At 35.3% G+C, this 16,553-nt stretch overlaps 1 protein-coding gene across 1 annotated transcript in view; it reads left to right on the top strand.

The window, feature by feature from the left end:
- The window catches only part of LOC150095787 (matrix metalloproteinase-2-like), a 172,217-nt gene that overhangs the window by 112,813 nt on the left and 42,851 nt on the right, over positions 1–16,553 (top strand). Inside the window, exons 4-5 of the mRNA XM_090409774.1 lie at positions 5,883–6,041; positions 15,913–16,190. Of these exons, the coding sequence (XP_090265900.1) occupies positions 5,883–6,041; positions 15,913–16,190 (437 nt within the window). The remainder of the gene's footprint in view (positions 1–5,882; positions 6,042–15,912; positions 16,191–16,553) is intronic.

The following is a 16,553-nucleotide window of genomic DNA, read 5'->3' as shown; positions in this document are numbered from 1 at the left end:
TTAGTGTTCTGACTAATTTCATGAATTTATTCAATTGACTTCCCACCATGCCAGCTTTGCTGATTCTGTTGTCTATTTCTATATTTAATTTACCATCTTCACTAAAAATCGTGCCTAAGTAGCTGAAATGTTTTACTTGTTCCACAGGTTCTCCATTCACAACACATTTGACATTTTCATTAATTCTACCTATTTTCATTGTCTTTGTCTTTTTAATGCTGACCTTCATACCATATCTATTACAACAGTTATTCAATTTAGTAAGAGATTCTTGCAGACTTGTAGCGGATTTATTTAGAAGTATAACATCAACTGCATAAAGCAAAGAGCTGACATTAACATCTCCAATTTTGATATCATGTTTAATACCACTTTCCTTCATAATGTGATCCATATAGATAATGAATAACAGAGGGGATAATGTACATCCTCGTCTCACACCAGATTTAACATTAAACCATCTTCCTGTACTTCCTTCAATTCTAACTGCTGACTCAGAAATCAAATAAAGACTTAAGTATTGCTTGATATAATGCCCCATTGACACCATATAACTGTAACGTATTGAATAGCTTCTCTCTTGGCACCTTGTCATATGCCTTTTCCAAATCGACAAAACTTAAATACAGATCTTTGTTATATTCCCATGCTTTCTTGAGTATTTGACGTAAAGTGAAGATCTGATCCTGACAGCCTTTATTTGGCCTGAATCCAGCTTGTTCTTCACTAAGCTTTTCTTCCACAATTCTTCTCAACTGCTTCTCAAGTATACTTGCATAGTTCTTGCCAGGAACACTCAGTAAGGAAATACCTCTGTAATTCTCACATTCAGTTTTATTTCACTTTTTATATATGGGTACTATGAAAGCTCTATTCCAATCATCGGAAATTCGTCCCTCTATCGAGGCTTTCTGAACTATGCAGTGCAGCCACTGTAAGACTCTTATACCATACTTCAGCATTTCTGGTCGAATATCATCTACTCCTGCTGCTTTTCCACATTTCAAACCTTTGATGGCTTTTTCTACTTCAAGTATGGATATGTATTCCTGACTGCATGCCTGGTCAGTGTTTTTTACCACTGTGCTGACATTACTGCTTGTTTCATTTAGCAGTTTTTCAAAGTAATTACTCCATACTTCAAGGATATCTTTTTCTCCAGTTTTCATGTCACCTTTATCATCTCTAACTCCTTTTACAGCACTCTTTCCTCCATTCTTAAGCTTCTTCAACAACCTCCAGAATATTTTGCCACCTTCTTGATATTTATTTTCTATATTCTTGCCAAAGTCCTCCCATGACTTTTATTTAGCTAGTTTTACACTGTGGTTAGCTTTCTTACATTTGTCTCTGTATTCTCTAAGAGCACAAGATGATTTATTTGCCAGGAACTTTTGATATGCTTTCTTCTTTTCCTTCACTGCCTCTTTAACTCCCTGTGTCCACCATGGAGTTTTAATTTTTCTATCCTTGCAGACAACTTCACCACATGCCTCACTAGCTGAATCAATCAGGGCTTTCTTCAAGGCTTTCCACTGAATCTCCAAGGTTTGATTCCTGTTCTCAAACTCTTTCATTTTTTTTTCAATAATCTTTGTGTATTTTAGTCTACAGTTCACATCTGATAGCTGCTCAACTTTTATTCGCTTCAAAACTTTCTTACATGTTATTCTTTTAAAAATGAAATTCACTTTAGTCCTGCTCAAGACTAAATAGTGATCACTTCCAATTTCAAATCCTCTGTACACTGTGGTGTCCTGCACCAGGGAGAAAACATCACTATCAACAATAACATAGTCAATGAGGCTTTTCTTATTCCTTGTCTCTTCTCTCCATGTGAATTTGTGCACATTTTTATGTTGGAACATGGTGTTAGTAATAACCAGTCCATGTCCTGAGCAGAAATCCAACAAATATTTGCCATTATTATTAGCTTTGCTCTTTTCTCCAAATTTTCCCAAAATATTTTTCTGTCTCACAATCATTTCCTACTCTGCTATTTAGATCCGCAACAAGGACCAACTTTTCCTTTTTCATTGTGTCAGTTGCTTTTTCTAAAGCCTCAAAAAATTCCTCCACTTCTACCTTAGTAGAACCTTCTACTAAAGTAGAATCTTAGTAGGCACAAATAAGTCTCATTGTCCAGTTCCCCATTCTCATATTTGCCCACAGTACTCTACTTGAGACTGACTGCCATTCAAGAAGATTTGCCTCGTATTTTGTGTTGAATACACTGTGATTAACATCTGTGATAAAAACTGGTGAGATCTTTCTGAGCAATAAATACAAAATGTTATATTCAGGCAATGACAAGGAAAAGGAGTAGCCATAGCCTGAATATAACATTTTGTATTTATTGCTCAGAAAGATCTCGCCAGTTTTTGTCTTTTTTATTTCAGTCACCCCTATTATGTCGATCTGGTACATATCTAATTCCTCAACTAGCTCGATTTCTTTGCCATTCAGACTTCTTATGTTGATAGTACCGATCTTTAACTCTGGTGATGTTGAGTTGGGGTATGTTTTCAGATTTGTTCCAGTAGCTGACTTTTCGCTGTTCGCCCTGGTTCCTTGGCGAAAACAATGGGGGCCTCATTTAACCGGGCGATGTCCCAGCCGGCATGAAATTTTGTCATGTTGTACCATCATTTTTGTATTTTGGTTTAACCAATAAGAATACAATTTGGTCGGCTAAATCCCAAATTGCCAGCCCATCCTTATTCATTCAGTATCCAAGTAGATACTCAACAGGGTGCACCACGAGAAGGTGAGGATTGGACATTAGGTCAGAAGCCCTGGTCGGTTCTCCATATTCCTTTAAAGGCTATGTGGAGGTTACTTCAAGAACCATTACTTCAGGACTCTAAACAATAATTTCAGCTCTTATTGGCCATCATCTATACTGTTTTGTTCAAATTTATCTGTGAGTAATTATGTGAAAGCATGTTGATCTCTTGCTTAATATATCTCTTAATGATTGTAACTGTGGCTGTCAGGATCAGATTTTCACTTTACGACAAATAATTGAGAAATCATGGGAATATAACAATCATCTGTATTTAAGTTTTGTAGATCTGGAAAAGGCATATGAAAAGGTTAAAAGAGAGAGGCTATTCAAAATGCTACAGTTGTATGGTGTCAATATAGCATTATATCAAGCAATACATGGGTGGTCTGAAAAGTTCTCAGCCTAACGATGAAAATTTATAATTTCAAAATTATTTTTATTTTTCAACATAATTTCCTTTAAGATTAATACATTTATTTCAGTGATGCTCCAGCACCATTATCCCATCCCTATAGTAGTTCTCAGTAAGATGTGCAAAATACCTCTCTACAGCTGCAATCTTGCAGTCACCTCTTAATTCGAAGAGAAATGCTGACCAGCGAGGAAGAGTTTTAATTTTGGGAAGAGATAGAAGTCAGAGGAATCCAAATCTGGGGAATAGGGTGGATGTTCCAACAATTCATAGTGCAGATCCCTTAATTTTCCCATTGCCAAGACATCTTTGTGGGGCATTTGCACTGTCCTGATGAAAGATGATTTTTTTTCTTCTCCAAACTGGGTCTTTTCTAATGATTGTTTCGTCTAGTCTGGTTAAAAGATCGGAATAATATTCCCCAGTTATTGTTTTACCCTTTTCAAGATAATTAATAAACAAAATGCCTTTAGCATCCCAAAACACCGATGCCACGACCTTTCCTGCTGATGGAACCAGCTTTTGTCCACTGTTTTGATGTTTTGATTCTGGTGTGTAATGGTGAATCCATAGTAATAAACTGATGCACAAAATCAGTTGTATTCTTGTTAAAATGCTCCAAGCACTGTTCAGAGATTTTCACGCAAGTACGTTTTTGATCTGCTGTGAACTAGCACGGGTACCCATCTTGTGCAAAGCTTTTTTTATTTGCAATTCTTCATGCAAAATATATCCTACACGTTCTTTTGAAATGCCTTATACTCTCAGCAATTTCACGCACTTTGACTCGCCGGTCATCCAATACCATATCGAGCACTTGATCAATGATTTTTGGTGTTGTTACACTTTTTGGGTGTCCTTCACGTGGTATTATCTTCAAGACTAGTACAGTCACGTTTAAACTCGGTAGCCCATTTCTTAATTGTCGAAAATGAAGGAGAAGAGTGCCCATAAACTTTTATGAACTTCAAATGAATTTCTTTTGGTGTTAAATCTTTTACAAAGATTTAACACCAAAGATCATGCGATTATAATTTTATAATCACATGATACTCAAACCTTTTACAAAGAATTTTATAATCACATGATACTCAATTTTATCCATTTCAAGGGATACAGACAACATTTTTGTTTCTGACAGCTATATAAAACAAACTACTTGATAGAATGACTTGCAATTTCACATGGATGCTTATGACAGATGTCTCAACTTAGAAAAAGAAATCTTGCTGATAGTTTTGCCATCTATGGTCAAGGCCAAGAACTTTTCAGACCACGCTTGTAATTAGTCTCTATTTGAGTTGTAAGTCAGCAGTTAGAATTGAAGGAAGTACAGGTTTAATGTTAAATCTGGTGTCAGACAAGGATATACATTATTCCCTATGTTATTCATTATCTATATGGATCACATTATGAAGGAAATTGGTATCCTGATATCAAAATTGGAGATGTTAATCTCAGCTTTTTGCTTTACATAGATGATGTTATTCTTTTAAACAAATCCAGTATAAGTGTGCAAGATTCCCTGACTAAATTGAATAACTGTCATAATAAATTTGGTATGAAAATCAGCCACAATTAAAATAGGTAGAAACACTGTATTGTGAATGGAGAACCTATAGAACAAGTAAAACATTTCAGCTACTTAAGCATGATTTTTTAATGAAGATGGTAAATTAAATATGGAAATAAACAACAGAATCAACAAAACTGGTATGGTAGGAAGTCAACTAAATACATTTATATGGAATAAGAGAGAAATCAGTCAAAACACTAAATTAGCAATGTATACAAGTTCAAACCAATTTTAACTGGTTTTAATTGGATCTGAGAGCTCTGTTAGAAATGACCAAAGACTAGAGACTGCAGATATGAGAGTCCTGAGAAAGATTAGGGGGCACGAACAGATTGCATCAATGGCAATATCATATTAAAAATGAGGATATTAGGAAAGAGCTTGACATTGTTAGCAGAGCTAATCTTAGGTGGTATGGTCACTTAAACAGAATGGGAGAGGAAAGATTAACAAAACAAGTGTTCTCTGCCAGGTTGGCAGGAAAAACCCCAGAGGAAGACCAAGATATAGGTGGATTGATAAGTAAAAAGTACCTTAGAAGATAGAAATATAAGATTTGATTATGTTGTAGTGTTGACAGGTAACAGATTGATTTGGAGGAAAATGCTAGATAGGAAGTTAGTAATGGTGTAAAGTTTTCATGTAGTATTATCATATCCTGTACACGTCTTGAATTTGATGATGATGATTTGTAACAAATAATAGGAATGTAGCATTGATGTAGTAAGGCTGTTTTTTCACCAGTGGTAGGTCAGTAGTGTTAATGATTGACCAAATTAGTGTGACTTTAGCATACTATGTAGATTGTAACATAGCATGTTTCTTTGTGTGTATATATATATATATGCATATACTCCAGATGATGACCTTGACACGAAAGTCAAAACGTCGTGTGATTATTTTGGTTTATATTGAACTGAAGTTTTACTATAACATGGTAGTTATTTACATATTTTTTTCACAATGAATGCTGATCACCGTGTAACTATGAAAGGAAGGATTATGGTATGGTATGGCATAGTATCTTGACTATTTAAGTAAGCTTCTCATGATTTGTTTCGACTCCATAAATATCGGATTATAATACTTTTTTGTTCTTTTCTTAGGGGTAAATTTATTTGCAGTAGCAGCCCATGAGTTTGGTCACTCACTTGGCCTATCTCATTCTTCGCTCCCTGGATCACTCATGTTTCCTTATTATCAAGAAATAAAAGATAACTTTCAACTTCCTTATGATGATACAGTTGGCATTCAGCAACTATATGGTAAGTAAACAGTTCGACATTAACTTAACTAGTTGATAACATCAACATGATTGTTTTTGTATAAAAAATGATCTGAGAAGTTTGATATTATAAATTTTTTAATAAGAATATGTGAAAAATTTCTATTGAAGTTAAGATAAATGCAAGCTCATGTATTGGAAGTAAGCTTAATATAATTATGAATATTCTCGATCTTTTTTTGAGAATGTTTTTCATAAGGATCCAGTATATTTTTCTTAGTATGTAGTATATTTATGCTTGCTATAAAATATTTGTTCTTATATTGAATTCAGTTAAGATTTAATATTTATGTTTTCTGAAGTACTTCATTCAACCTTTTCTTCCCCATCTTTCTCTGCACAGTTTGAAGCATTTATCAAATGAAATGAAAAATTTTCCTTTCATGCCACTATTTAATTCAACTATTTACTATATCTGATTTTATTTTCCTCTTTCAATACAAATAAAACCCAGAATGGTTTAATATAGCCAATGTCTATGGCTGCATTAAGCCAAAGGGAAAGATTTCAGGGGAAAATAATAGGAATATTTATCCTTTATTTGGGAAAAAAAAATGAATTTTCACTTTAAAAAAATCCTCCTTTTGAACATAAAAAAAAATGCTTCTGTTTTTTTTTTCTTTAAGAGAAACTGACTCATGAATAGGTGTATATTTCATCAGGCCATTTGTACATTAGTACTGTAGGTATGCTACATTTATATAATCTTGAAATTCAGCTCTAGAAATAAAACATGGAACTTTTCAAGCCACCTTAGATCCTCAAGTAGCATAGTGGTTTTGCATTGGGCAATGAAATTCATCTATAAACATCTATATCCACTCAACTGCCCAGACTGGTTTACACTTTTCTAAAGATTTCAGGGTATTGGTCTACTTGTAGGTTATTATCATCAGTTATTATCATTGGCACCTCCAGGGAGTCCAAAGACTCATCAAGGGAGAGCAACTGCTGTATAACTCTCTCTCTCTCTCTCTCTCCACACTCAATCCACTAATTACGCCAACCACCAGTATTTCCTCAGACAATCACAAACATCCATGCCCACGGCGGGATTCGAACCTGCAGCCTTTTGGCTGGAGATCAGATACGCTAAATACTCAGCCAGCGTTGATACTCCTCGGCAATGCATTCCATGCACCCACCACTCAAAAAAAAAGATTACTTTTCACTTGCTTGCACTCAACCAAGGATAGCCCTTTGTCCTTGCCTTTTCCTATTGTGTTACCTTTTTGAAAATCTCTTTAGTGTCTATTTGGTAAGCACTGCATCTAAATAACTTATGTCTCCAACTTGAACTGTCCATTAATTATCACTCTAAGATCCTTTGCCTCTTCTTCCAATATACTCACACCAACAGAATATACAGCCTTCCTCTCTGAATCCCAAATTTTTAACCCTTATCCCTACTATTTGTCCAGCCTGTTTAAATCCTCCTGAAAAGTCACTGTTGGTATCATTTCTAATAAATCACTTCACCATTGCACCCAACTACATACTCTTCATCATCTCTTGGAATGTTGAATCAGTCTACTAGCTGATTATATAATTTGTTTGCTATTATTTTTATTATACAGGTATCTCTGTGGAGTCAAAAGACTAATCTAAAGAGGCCCACACTAACCAGTATTGATACATTATTATTATTATTATTATATATATATATAAAGAAAGACTCTTACTATTTTTAAATAAAATTAAAACTGGTATCCCCCAATAGAATGGAAAAAAGCAATTGTGATTCTTATCTTTAAAAAAGGTAATAGAGATGACCTTAAAAACTATAGAGGTATCAGTATACTAAATTCCTGTTACAAAATATATAGCAGAATCTTAAATAGCAAACTAATGAAATATTCCGAAAACTTTATTTTAGAAGTACAGAATGGGTTTAGAAAAGGACGATCATGTATAGACCCAGCCTTTTGCCTAAAATTAATAATAGAGAAAAGAAGAGAATACAATTTAGAAACACATATTGCATTTATTGACTTTGAAAAAGCATTTGACAAAGTTAAAAGAAACATATTATTTAACATATTAAAAGAAAGACAAATACCAAATAATATCCTAAAAACTATCACAAGTATATATGAAAATAATCAAATACAAATAAGATTAAATCACAAGCTATCATATATGAGAGAGATAAACCAAGGGGTCCAGCAGGGATGTCCCCTCTCAGCAACTCTTTTTAATATCTACTTAAATTAAATAATAATAAAATGGAATAAAAATTTACATCAAGGAATTAAACTTTCTCCTAGAGTAAACTTCAACACTTAAACTTGGCCTATCTCATTCTTCGCTCCCTGGATCACTCATGTTTCCTTATTATCAAGAAATAAAAGATAACTTTCAACTTATGATGATACATTAGATAACTGAAGATAACTTACAGAAAGCTATTTTAGATCTAAATGAGATATCCAAAGATTATGGTATGATAATATCAACAGAAAAATTATTATTATTATTACGGGTATCTCCATGGAGTCAGTAGACTCATCGCGGGAGACCCAAACTAGCAAAACAATATCTGTCATATCTCTTCTTGAATTCATTTACAGACGAAGAGCTCACAACTAAGTCAGGCAATGAATTCCACTCATTCACCACCCTCCAGGCAAAAAACCTTGTTCTGACACCTTTGTTAACCACACTCTTCTTTAATTTCCAGAGATGACCTCTTGTTCTTCCATCACTATCACACAGCTGAAACATTTCCCCTGCATCAATCCTATAAAAACCTTTTAGTAATTTGAATTTGAAAAATCAAAAACTATGGCCTTTAAAGGACAAGATCCAGCAAGAACTAAAATAGTATTAGATAACAAGATCTTAGAACAGGTGAATTCATTTAACTACCTAGGATGTATGATCACTTATGAAAATGAAAAAGATATAAACATAAAAATTGCAAAATATTTAAAAATAACAGGAGTAATTAACTCTATATTTAAACCAAACCTAGTTCAAAAACAAACCAGACTGAAAGTATACAATACATTAGCCTTACCAGTCTTCATGTATGGAAGTGAAATCTGGACAATAAAACAAAAAAAAAAAAAAAAAAAGATTAACAACAGCAGAAATGAAGTTTATGAGAAAAACTGCAAAGTATATATCCTATTTGATCACAAAAGAAATGAAGAAATTATGAAAGAATTAAACCAAGAACCAGTAATAGAAAAAATTAAAAAATATAAACATAAATGGATGGAACACATTCAAAGAATGAAAATAGAAAGATTACCAAAACGAGCCATCAGGAAAAAGAAAACCAGGACATCCTCTTGAACGATTCAACGATGACTTTTAAGTCCGGAACAGGCCATGCTAGGCCTAGATCCTTGATATACATGATGATGATGATGATGACTATTATTATTACTACAGACTCATAGAAGGAGGCCCTAAACATCATCTCAAGAACTATTCAGCATTTGCACAGTATTTATCATTCATAGTCAAGGCACCCACAATAGACTCTGGCAGCTTATTCCACTCATTCACCACTCTCTAAGTAAAAAATCTAGTTCTAACACCCTTTCTAACTACACTCTTACTCAGTTTCCATGGATAGCCCCTAGTTCTCCCACCACCAAACCTGTTCTGAAAAATTTCCTCTGAATTAATCTTGTAAAAACCCCTCAGTAATTTGAATATCTCAATCATATTACCTTTTCCGCCTATCAACCAATTTCTGTAACTCGCAGATCTTCAACTTGTTCTCATAAGGTTCATTCTATAGACCAGCTACCATCCTGGTCACTTGCCTCTGGATCCTCTCTACCTCCTCCCCAAGAAGAAATCCTGGCACGCAGATCTGGGCACAGTAGTCAAGATGGGGTCTTATCAAGACTCGATAAAGAGGAATAATAACCTGCTTGTCTCTGCTCATCAAAGTATTCTTCAGTAACCAAAAATCATCTGAGTGATCAAGTGATACATTACATATTATACTTCTTGATTTGACCACTGACAAAGCCCATCTCTGTCAAACTATTCCATTCAGTTACCATTCTTTATGAAAAAAATCTAATCATCACGCCCATCCACTCTGTTAACCAATGTTTGTATCTTGCAGATCTTTCCACAGAGTTGTCGCCATCTTTGGTCACTTGTGTCTGGATCCTCTTTATTTCTTCATTCGAAGAAAATAAATGTACATAACTATACCTGTGCATTGTAATAGTTTGGATGTGGTAGTATATCAAAGCCTTATAAAGAGGAATAATAACCTCTAATCTCTTCTTCAGCATCCAGATAATTGTGATCTGCCCACTTTTGCAATGTGTCTTCTGAATTTGGGATACGAGGATGATGGAGAACAGGAAGTTTGCCATCCCTATATCCCTAGCCTCATCAATTTCCCACAGTCTACTTTGTCAATATATTACACAGCTTATAATCTTATCTTGAAGTGAATAACTTCACACTTGGTTATATTAAACTGGCATTCCATACTTTGTACTGTCTTGCTTTGTTCACATTGCAGTATATTTCCATTATACTGTAGAATCTCCGTATCAATTTTATTAACTATTGCTCTCTCTAGTTTTGCAATATCAGCAAACAGCTGGATATTTCCTATGTACATCAGTGATATATCCTATATCATCAATGCACAAACTAAATAGCAGCCCAAGTACAGAGTCTAGCAACACATAATTGGTCACCTACTTTCTCTTGGATTTTTTCTCCATATATATTCTTTGATGTCTACCCATCAGCCATACTCTTATTTATATCACCAGCTTTCATATCCATCTTCTTCATATCCAATTTGCATAACAGTTCCATGCTGTATCCTGTCAGATGCCTTTGCAAAATCCAGGAGTATCACTGCATAACCATTTCCTTGCTTATGCAATGATACTCCATTTTAACTGTCACTTTAACCTCCCCCCCTCCATCAAATAAATTGTTGCGACTAAAATATAGCCAACTCTTACTCGAGCAAATCCTGGAGACCACATGAACTTTATACTCCTAACTTGCACAACTGTTCTCCTCCACCTTCCTTTTTTTTATATCTGTGCCATAACCTCTTATCTCTTTTGGATTTTCAGTTCTATTTGATTTCCTATAGTCATCCATTTCTCTTTAAACATGTTATCCTTTTTACACATAACAGCGGTGTGCCAGAATGCATCTGTCACTGCTGTTATCAGATATCTCTTAACGCCCAAGCACCACTGGTACAATTCCTGTCTGGCTCCTAACCTAAGCTCATAATTGCCTACCTTGTAATTCCACATTAATCCTTTTCATCTTAGAACTTCTATGAGATCCCCCCCCCCCCATCAGGTCAAGACACTTGATTGTCCTCTCCAACTTGTAGGTAGAGGCTGAAATCCTCTGGTGATAAGGTCAAATCCAAAACCACAGGTTCTTGTGTTCTCTCCATGACATGTTACTTGATGTAATTATCCTTCAAGAATTTCAGAAAATCAATTTTCTTAATATGATATGCCAGTTCCTCTTTGCCTTAATTGTTATGGAAGATTTCAACTATATACTGCCATAGTTGAAATTACTCATAATAATTACTTGCTTTGTACTAGCTTACCTAATTTTCTTAAACATTTCACGATCATCACCCTCTTTGTTCTTTGGACTATGATATTCCACCGAATGTTCTGTATTGCCTGTCTTTGCTTTACAATATGCATTCTCAAAGCCACAGGTGCTATTCAATCCTGATTCTCCATTCTGAATGGACAGCTCTTTTCCCATGATAAGTCAAGTACGAATTTTGCATATAAAGTATATATTAACTCTGTAGTTGTAATAATTTTGTGATTTATGAAAAAACCATGCAAGCATATGTTGAAACAGTATGAATGTTAAACTGTATATTTCAAGGGCAGCCTGGCATTTTTATGTGGTTCAGATTTTTAAGAAATAGTTTAGAAGCTTTGTTTGTAATGTAAATTGCTTTCAATTGTGTTCAAGCTTAACCAAATGCAAGTCTCAAGGGCAGTGCAACAAAAGGCAGCAAACATCTAAGGATGTTCCGCATTTGGTAAATTGTTTTTGTGTGTTCTGTGGGAAACAGAAATAATTGACAACTCTGAAGATCACATTCCCTTTTGCATGGGAATATTAGGGGTTCTCAACCCTTAATACAGGGACCTGAGGAGAAGTATAAGAGAGGATCAGGAAAAACTCCAGGAGGCAGGTATGCAGAAACACAGAAGGAAACGCAATCTCCTCCTGTAGTGTCCCAATCCAGCATCGTGGATGTGGGTCCGTTAGAAGTCCAGAAAGAAGCTGTGGGCGCTGAGAAATATAAAAGAGAAAATACGTCGAACCAGCATGCCTTACGAGTAAAATAATCTGCCATATGCATCGGATGCCCTGGGAGTCGCCGCTAAAGGAAAGAAGCCCGCATGAATGTTGAGGCCCAGGACGGAAAAGGAAGTCAGTGGAACCAGTAAAGAGATAAGAGAGCCATATATGTGTCAGAGAAGGACTGCGAGTAAAATTTTGTGTTTGTTTAACATTATGGAAGATACACTGATAGTCCATGGGACACTTACAAAGTTTAATTGTGATCGTTTGTTCCGGATTAAGAAACTGAAGACTAATTTGTATAATTTAGATATGAGAAACTTGTCAGTTGAAGTATATTTATTGCATGAACAAATTATTATTGGGATGAGATTATAGATTTTTGAATGATAGTATTGCTGCATGTTTTAATGTTTGTACAATCATTGAGATATTATAATTCTTAGCTTTTAATTTTTAGAAAGAGCCAATTCATTAAGAAACTGTATAATTGCATTGTAGTTTAATAAATATGTTTGTTATGTTAAAGAATGTGCATTCACTGATCCTTAATCCCATGCACTGTTTCTAAATAAATATGAACCTGTGTGCAAAGTAAATAAGAGTAGCCATGACTGTCAATAAAGCCTGAGATAGACCGAGAGAGATTCTGCAGGTAATCATAATTATATTTAATACCTATAAAGGGGAGTCTTGGTGGTGCAGTCGTAACATTAAATAAATTTTCCAAGGTTCTCAAGGTATTAGAAATTAGATAACCTGTAAGTTTTAAAAGAGGTATACCGTGAGTAGACATATCGATACAAAATTAATAATGGAAAAAACTCGTGTAAGTTTAGGTGAGTTTTTTCTGTTACTAATTTTGTATAGATAACCTGTAGCAACTTAAGGTAAAGAGTAAAAGCGTAATAATAGAGCAAAGAGATATGGGTAAGGTAAATAAGGTAAGGTAAATTATAGTATGTTACAAAAGGAACAACAGACAATACATTTACAGTATCTCATAATGCAAACTCCACTTCTTTTTGGATGTGCATAATGCTATGTATTAAGGGAGGAAAAGACTTTTTATACTACAAATATCTCTGATCCAGAGTATTTTAATAATGTGATGGTGATTTTTTCCTTTTTCAGTCATTTCCTATCCTAGTTGACTTTGTAGGCATTGCCCACAAAGTGTTCCTGGTGAGGTTTTTACAGGATAGTTCACCATTGCTTCCCCCCCCCCCCCCCAATTTTATCCATGCTTGGGACTGGCATATGGCTGAGACATATTCATGACTGTAATCCATGTGTGTTCATGGGGCTGGTTTGCCTGTTCTGGGGGATGAAAAACCAGAGTTTCCAGGTGGAAAAACCCCCTACCTCCTTATGAGACTGGCTACTAACTCACCTTCCATCGAAAGAGACTAGATAAGGGTTCCTAATGTCGCTGATGGGAATCGAACCCAGGTCTTTCTGACCAAAGAGCTTCATCTATGTTGACTGAGCTATGGAGGCTTTTAATAATGTGATACACCTTTTTATTACTTATATATAAGAAATATATGACTTCTGCATTAATTCAATCTTGGTATGCCCCAAAAAGCAGTAATGCACCTGACCAGTATAATAAATGCAATTTTAAGATTTCACTATTTTCCTTCCACCTGGAAACTGGCTGACATAATTCTTATACATAAGCCAGGCAAAGACCCACACCTACCGCAAAATTATCGTCCAGTCAGTCTTATCTCAAATCTGGGTAAGGTTGCAGAGAAGGTCATCCTCTCACGACTCCAAACCTCAGTAAATGACCTAAACATCCTCCCTAAAGAACAGTTTGGTTTTAGGCAACACCATAGTACTACCCAGCAAATCCACAGTATTGTGGAATACATCACCACCAGCTACAACTGGCACCAGTGCACAGGCGCTGTTTTCCTAGACTTATCCAAAGCATTTGACAAAATCTGGCATTTTGGACTCCTGCAAAAACTTATCTCAGCCGGTACCTCACTAAAAATGGTTCACTTAATCCATTCATATCTTCAGCATAGATCAATGCAAGTAAAAATCAACAGTTATACATCCTCCCAGCACCACATCTTTGCTGGAATGCCGCAGGGATCTCTACTGGCTCCATTGCCGTTCTCTATATACATGTCAGACATCCCACACAATCCGATGACTTCCATTTTGGCCCTGTATGTGGATGACAACAATACTAACCAGATCTCTCAAACCCCATTTCATTACCAAAAAGCTTCAAGAAAACATTCTAAAGCTGGAGGGTTGGTTCTCTAAGTGGAGATTGGAAGTCAATCCCCAGAAAAGCTCAGCCGTTCTTTTCTCAAAAAGGCCAATGTCTCCTGTAGGAGATGTGTTACTATTCAATACTAAAATTCCCTGGCAGACAAAAATAACTTACCTGGGTGTGATTCTCGACAAAAAGCTATCTTTCAATCAGCACACTAAGTCTGCATGCACAAAGGCATCTAAAGCCATAGCTGAGATCTATCTGCTAATTAATAGAAATAGCAAGCTCAGCAACAGAATCAAATTGCAACTATACCAGATGACAATTCGTCCTATAATCACCTATGCCTCTCCAGCCTGGAGCCACACCTCTAATGCTAACATTATCAAAATACAGTGAGTGCAGAACAAGTGCTTGAGAATGATTCTGAATGCCCCGTTGTATCAATCAACTCCACAGAGACACAAACATTCCCTATATTTTCTCTTTTCTGCAATCCTTAGCATCCAAGTTTTTCCTAAAGACGTCCACAATCCCAACGATTTGGTTCAGCAAGCTGCAGCATACGATCCAACGGACATATTCAAATATAGAAGACCAAAAGCTATATTAGCCTCCTTTAGTGATGCATAATCTCCATGCCCTTTCAGGGCGAGCAATCTGCTCATAAATTTTACCTTCACTGTAACCACAACAGATAGCGGGAGAATATGAAAAGCATCTTGCTTCACCCCTAAAGTCATAAATGTCAATTGTCAATCTTGGTATCTTCCTGGGTCTGACTCCCACTGAAGAGACCTCAATAAAGGTTGAAACTGTTCTGAGTAGTGACTCTTATGTACATCCAAAAGGAAGTATATACTTTACATTTTGGAATGTGCGTTAATTGATACGATCAGTTACCTTAGTATTCCACCATTAGCCTCTAGAAGTAACCTTAGAAGTAACGCAGTCATGAAGATACTTCATGTGCAAACTTTTTTTTTGTTTACACATGGATAAAGGATTAAACAAGAATGTATTTTTTCACTAAGCATAACCAATTTCACTACAAATTTCACTATAACCAAGTGAAAAAACTTTCTATATCTGTATGTCTAGTTCGCTTTCCATACTGAATTTAAAGAAATCCATATACTGGCATGAAGAAAAGAATAATAAAATTATTTGCAAAAAATAGTTATGAGCAATGGCTCTCTGATACCTGTGATAATGTCAAGAACTGACAATAATAATGAATATTATAATGAAATACTAGTTATTTAGTAGAACTGATATTAAATTGATATATTCTAGCTAGTTATATTTTTAGGTCCTCGTCATCCTACTAAATGGGCACCACTTCCCCCCCCACGACCACCAGTACAGCCACCATCTCCTACAAAACCTACTACCAGTACCACTACTACAAGGAGACAGCCACATCGTCCATATACTCCTCAGTATACCCCACGGCCAACTGAACAGCCAAAACAAAAATCGACAACCTCTTTTCCTCAAACACCAAAACCTGGACTTCCTGATACATGTAACACTAGTTTTGATGCTATTTCTGTCATCAGAAGAGAATTGTTCATCTTCAAGGAGAGGGTAAGAATTAAAATAAACTTATTTGCATAGATATGTTTTCAATATATAAATACCTGGATATGTGTATTTAGACTCATATCTATATCAAGACGTCTCTTTCTTCTCTCTAAATGCAATTCTAAACAAGTAATGAAATGAGAGAATCATAATAAAGATTTGTTTTGGTTAGATTAATCCTGTTTCTTGCTGACTCATATGAATAATTCATGGCCTAATTTAATTGGCTAAAGCTAGCCTATTTATTTTATAAACTGTTGCAGTTGCTGTTGTAAACTTGGGATTATTTTGATGTTAAAGATACCAAGCTATTTTAAACCTGGTTTTACTCCATTTCCCAAGTAAGCAAACAGACAAACAAGTCAA

This window comes from Typopeltis vanoorti, chromosome 20 (genome assembly GCF_054136105.1).
Source record: "Typopeltis vanoorti isolate ZY-2024b chromosome 20, IOZ_Tvanoo_1.0, whole genome shotgun sequence".
NCBI lineage: Eukaryota > Metazoa > Arthropoda > Arachnida > Uropygi > Thelyphonidae > Typopeltis > Typopeltis vanoorti.
Note: the sequence above shows the minus strand (reverse complement) of the source record. Positions and strands in the feature narration are given on the sequence as shown.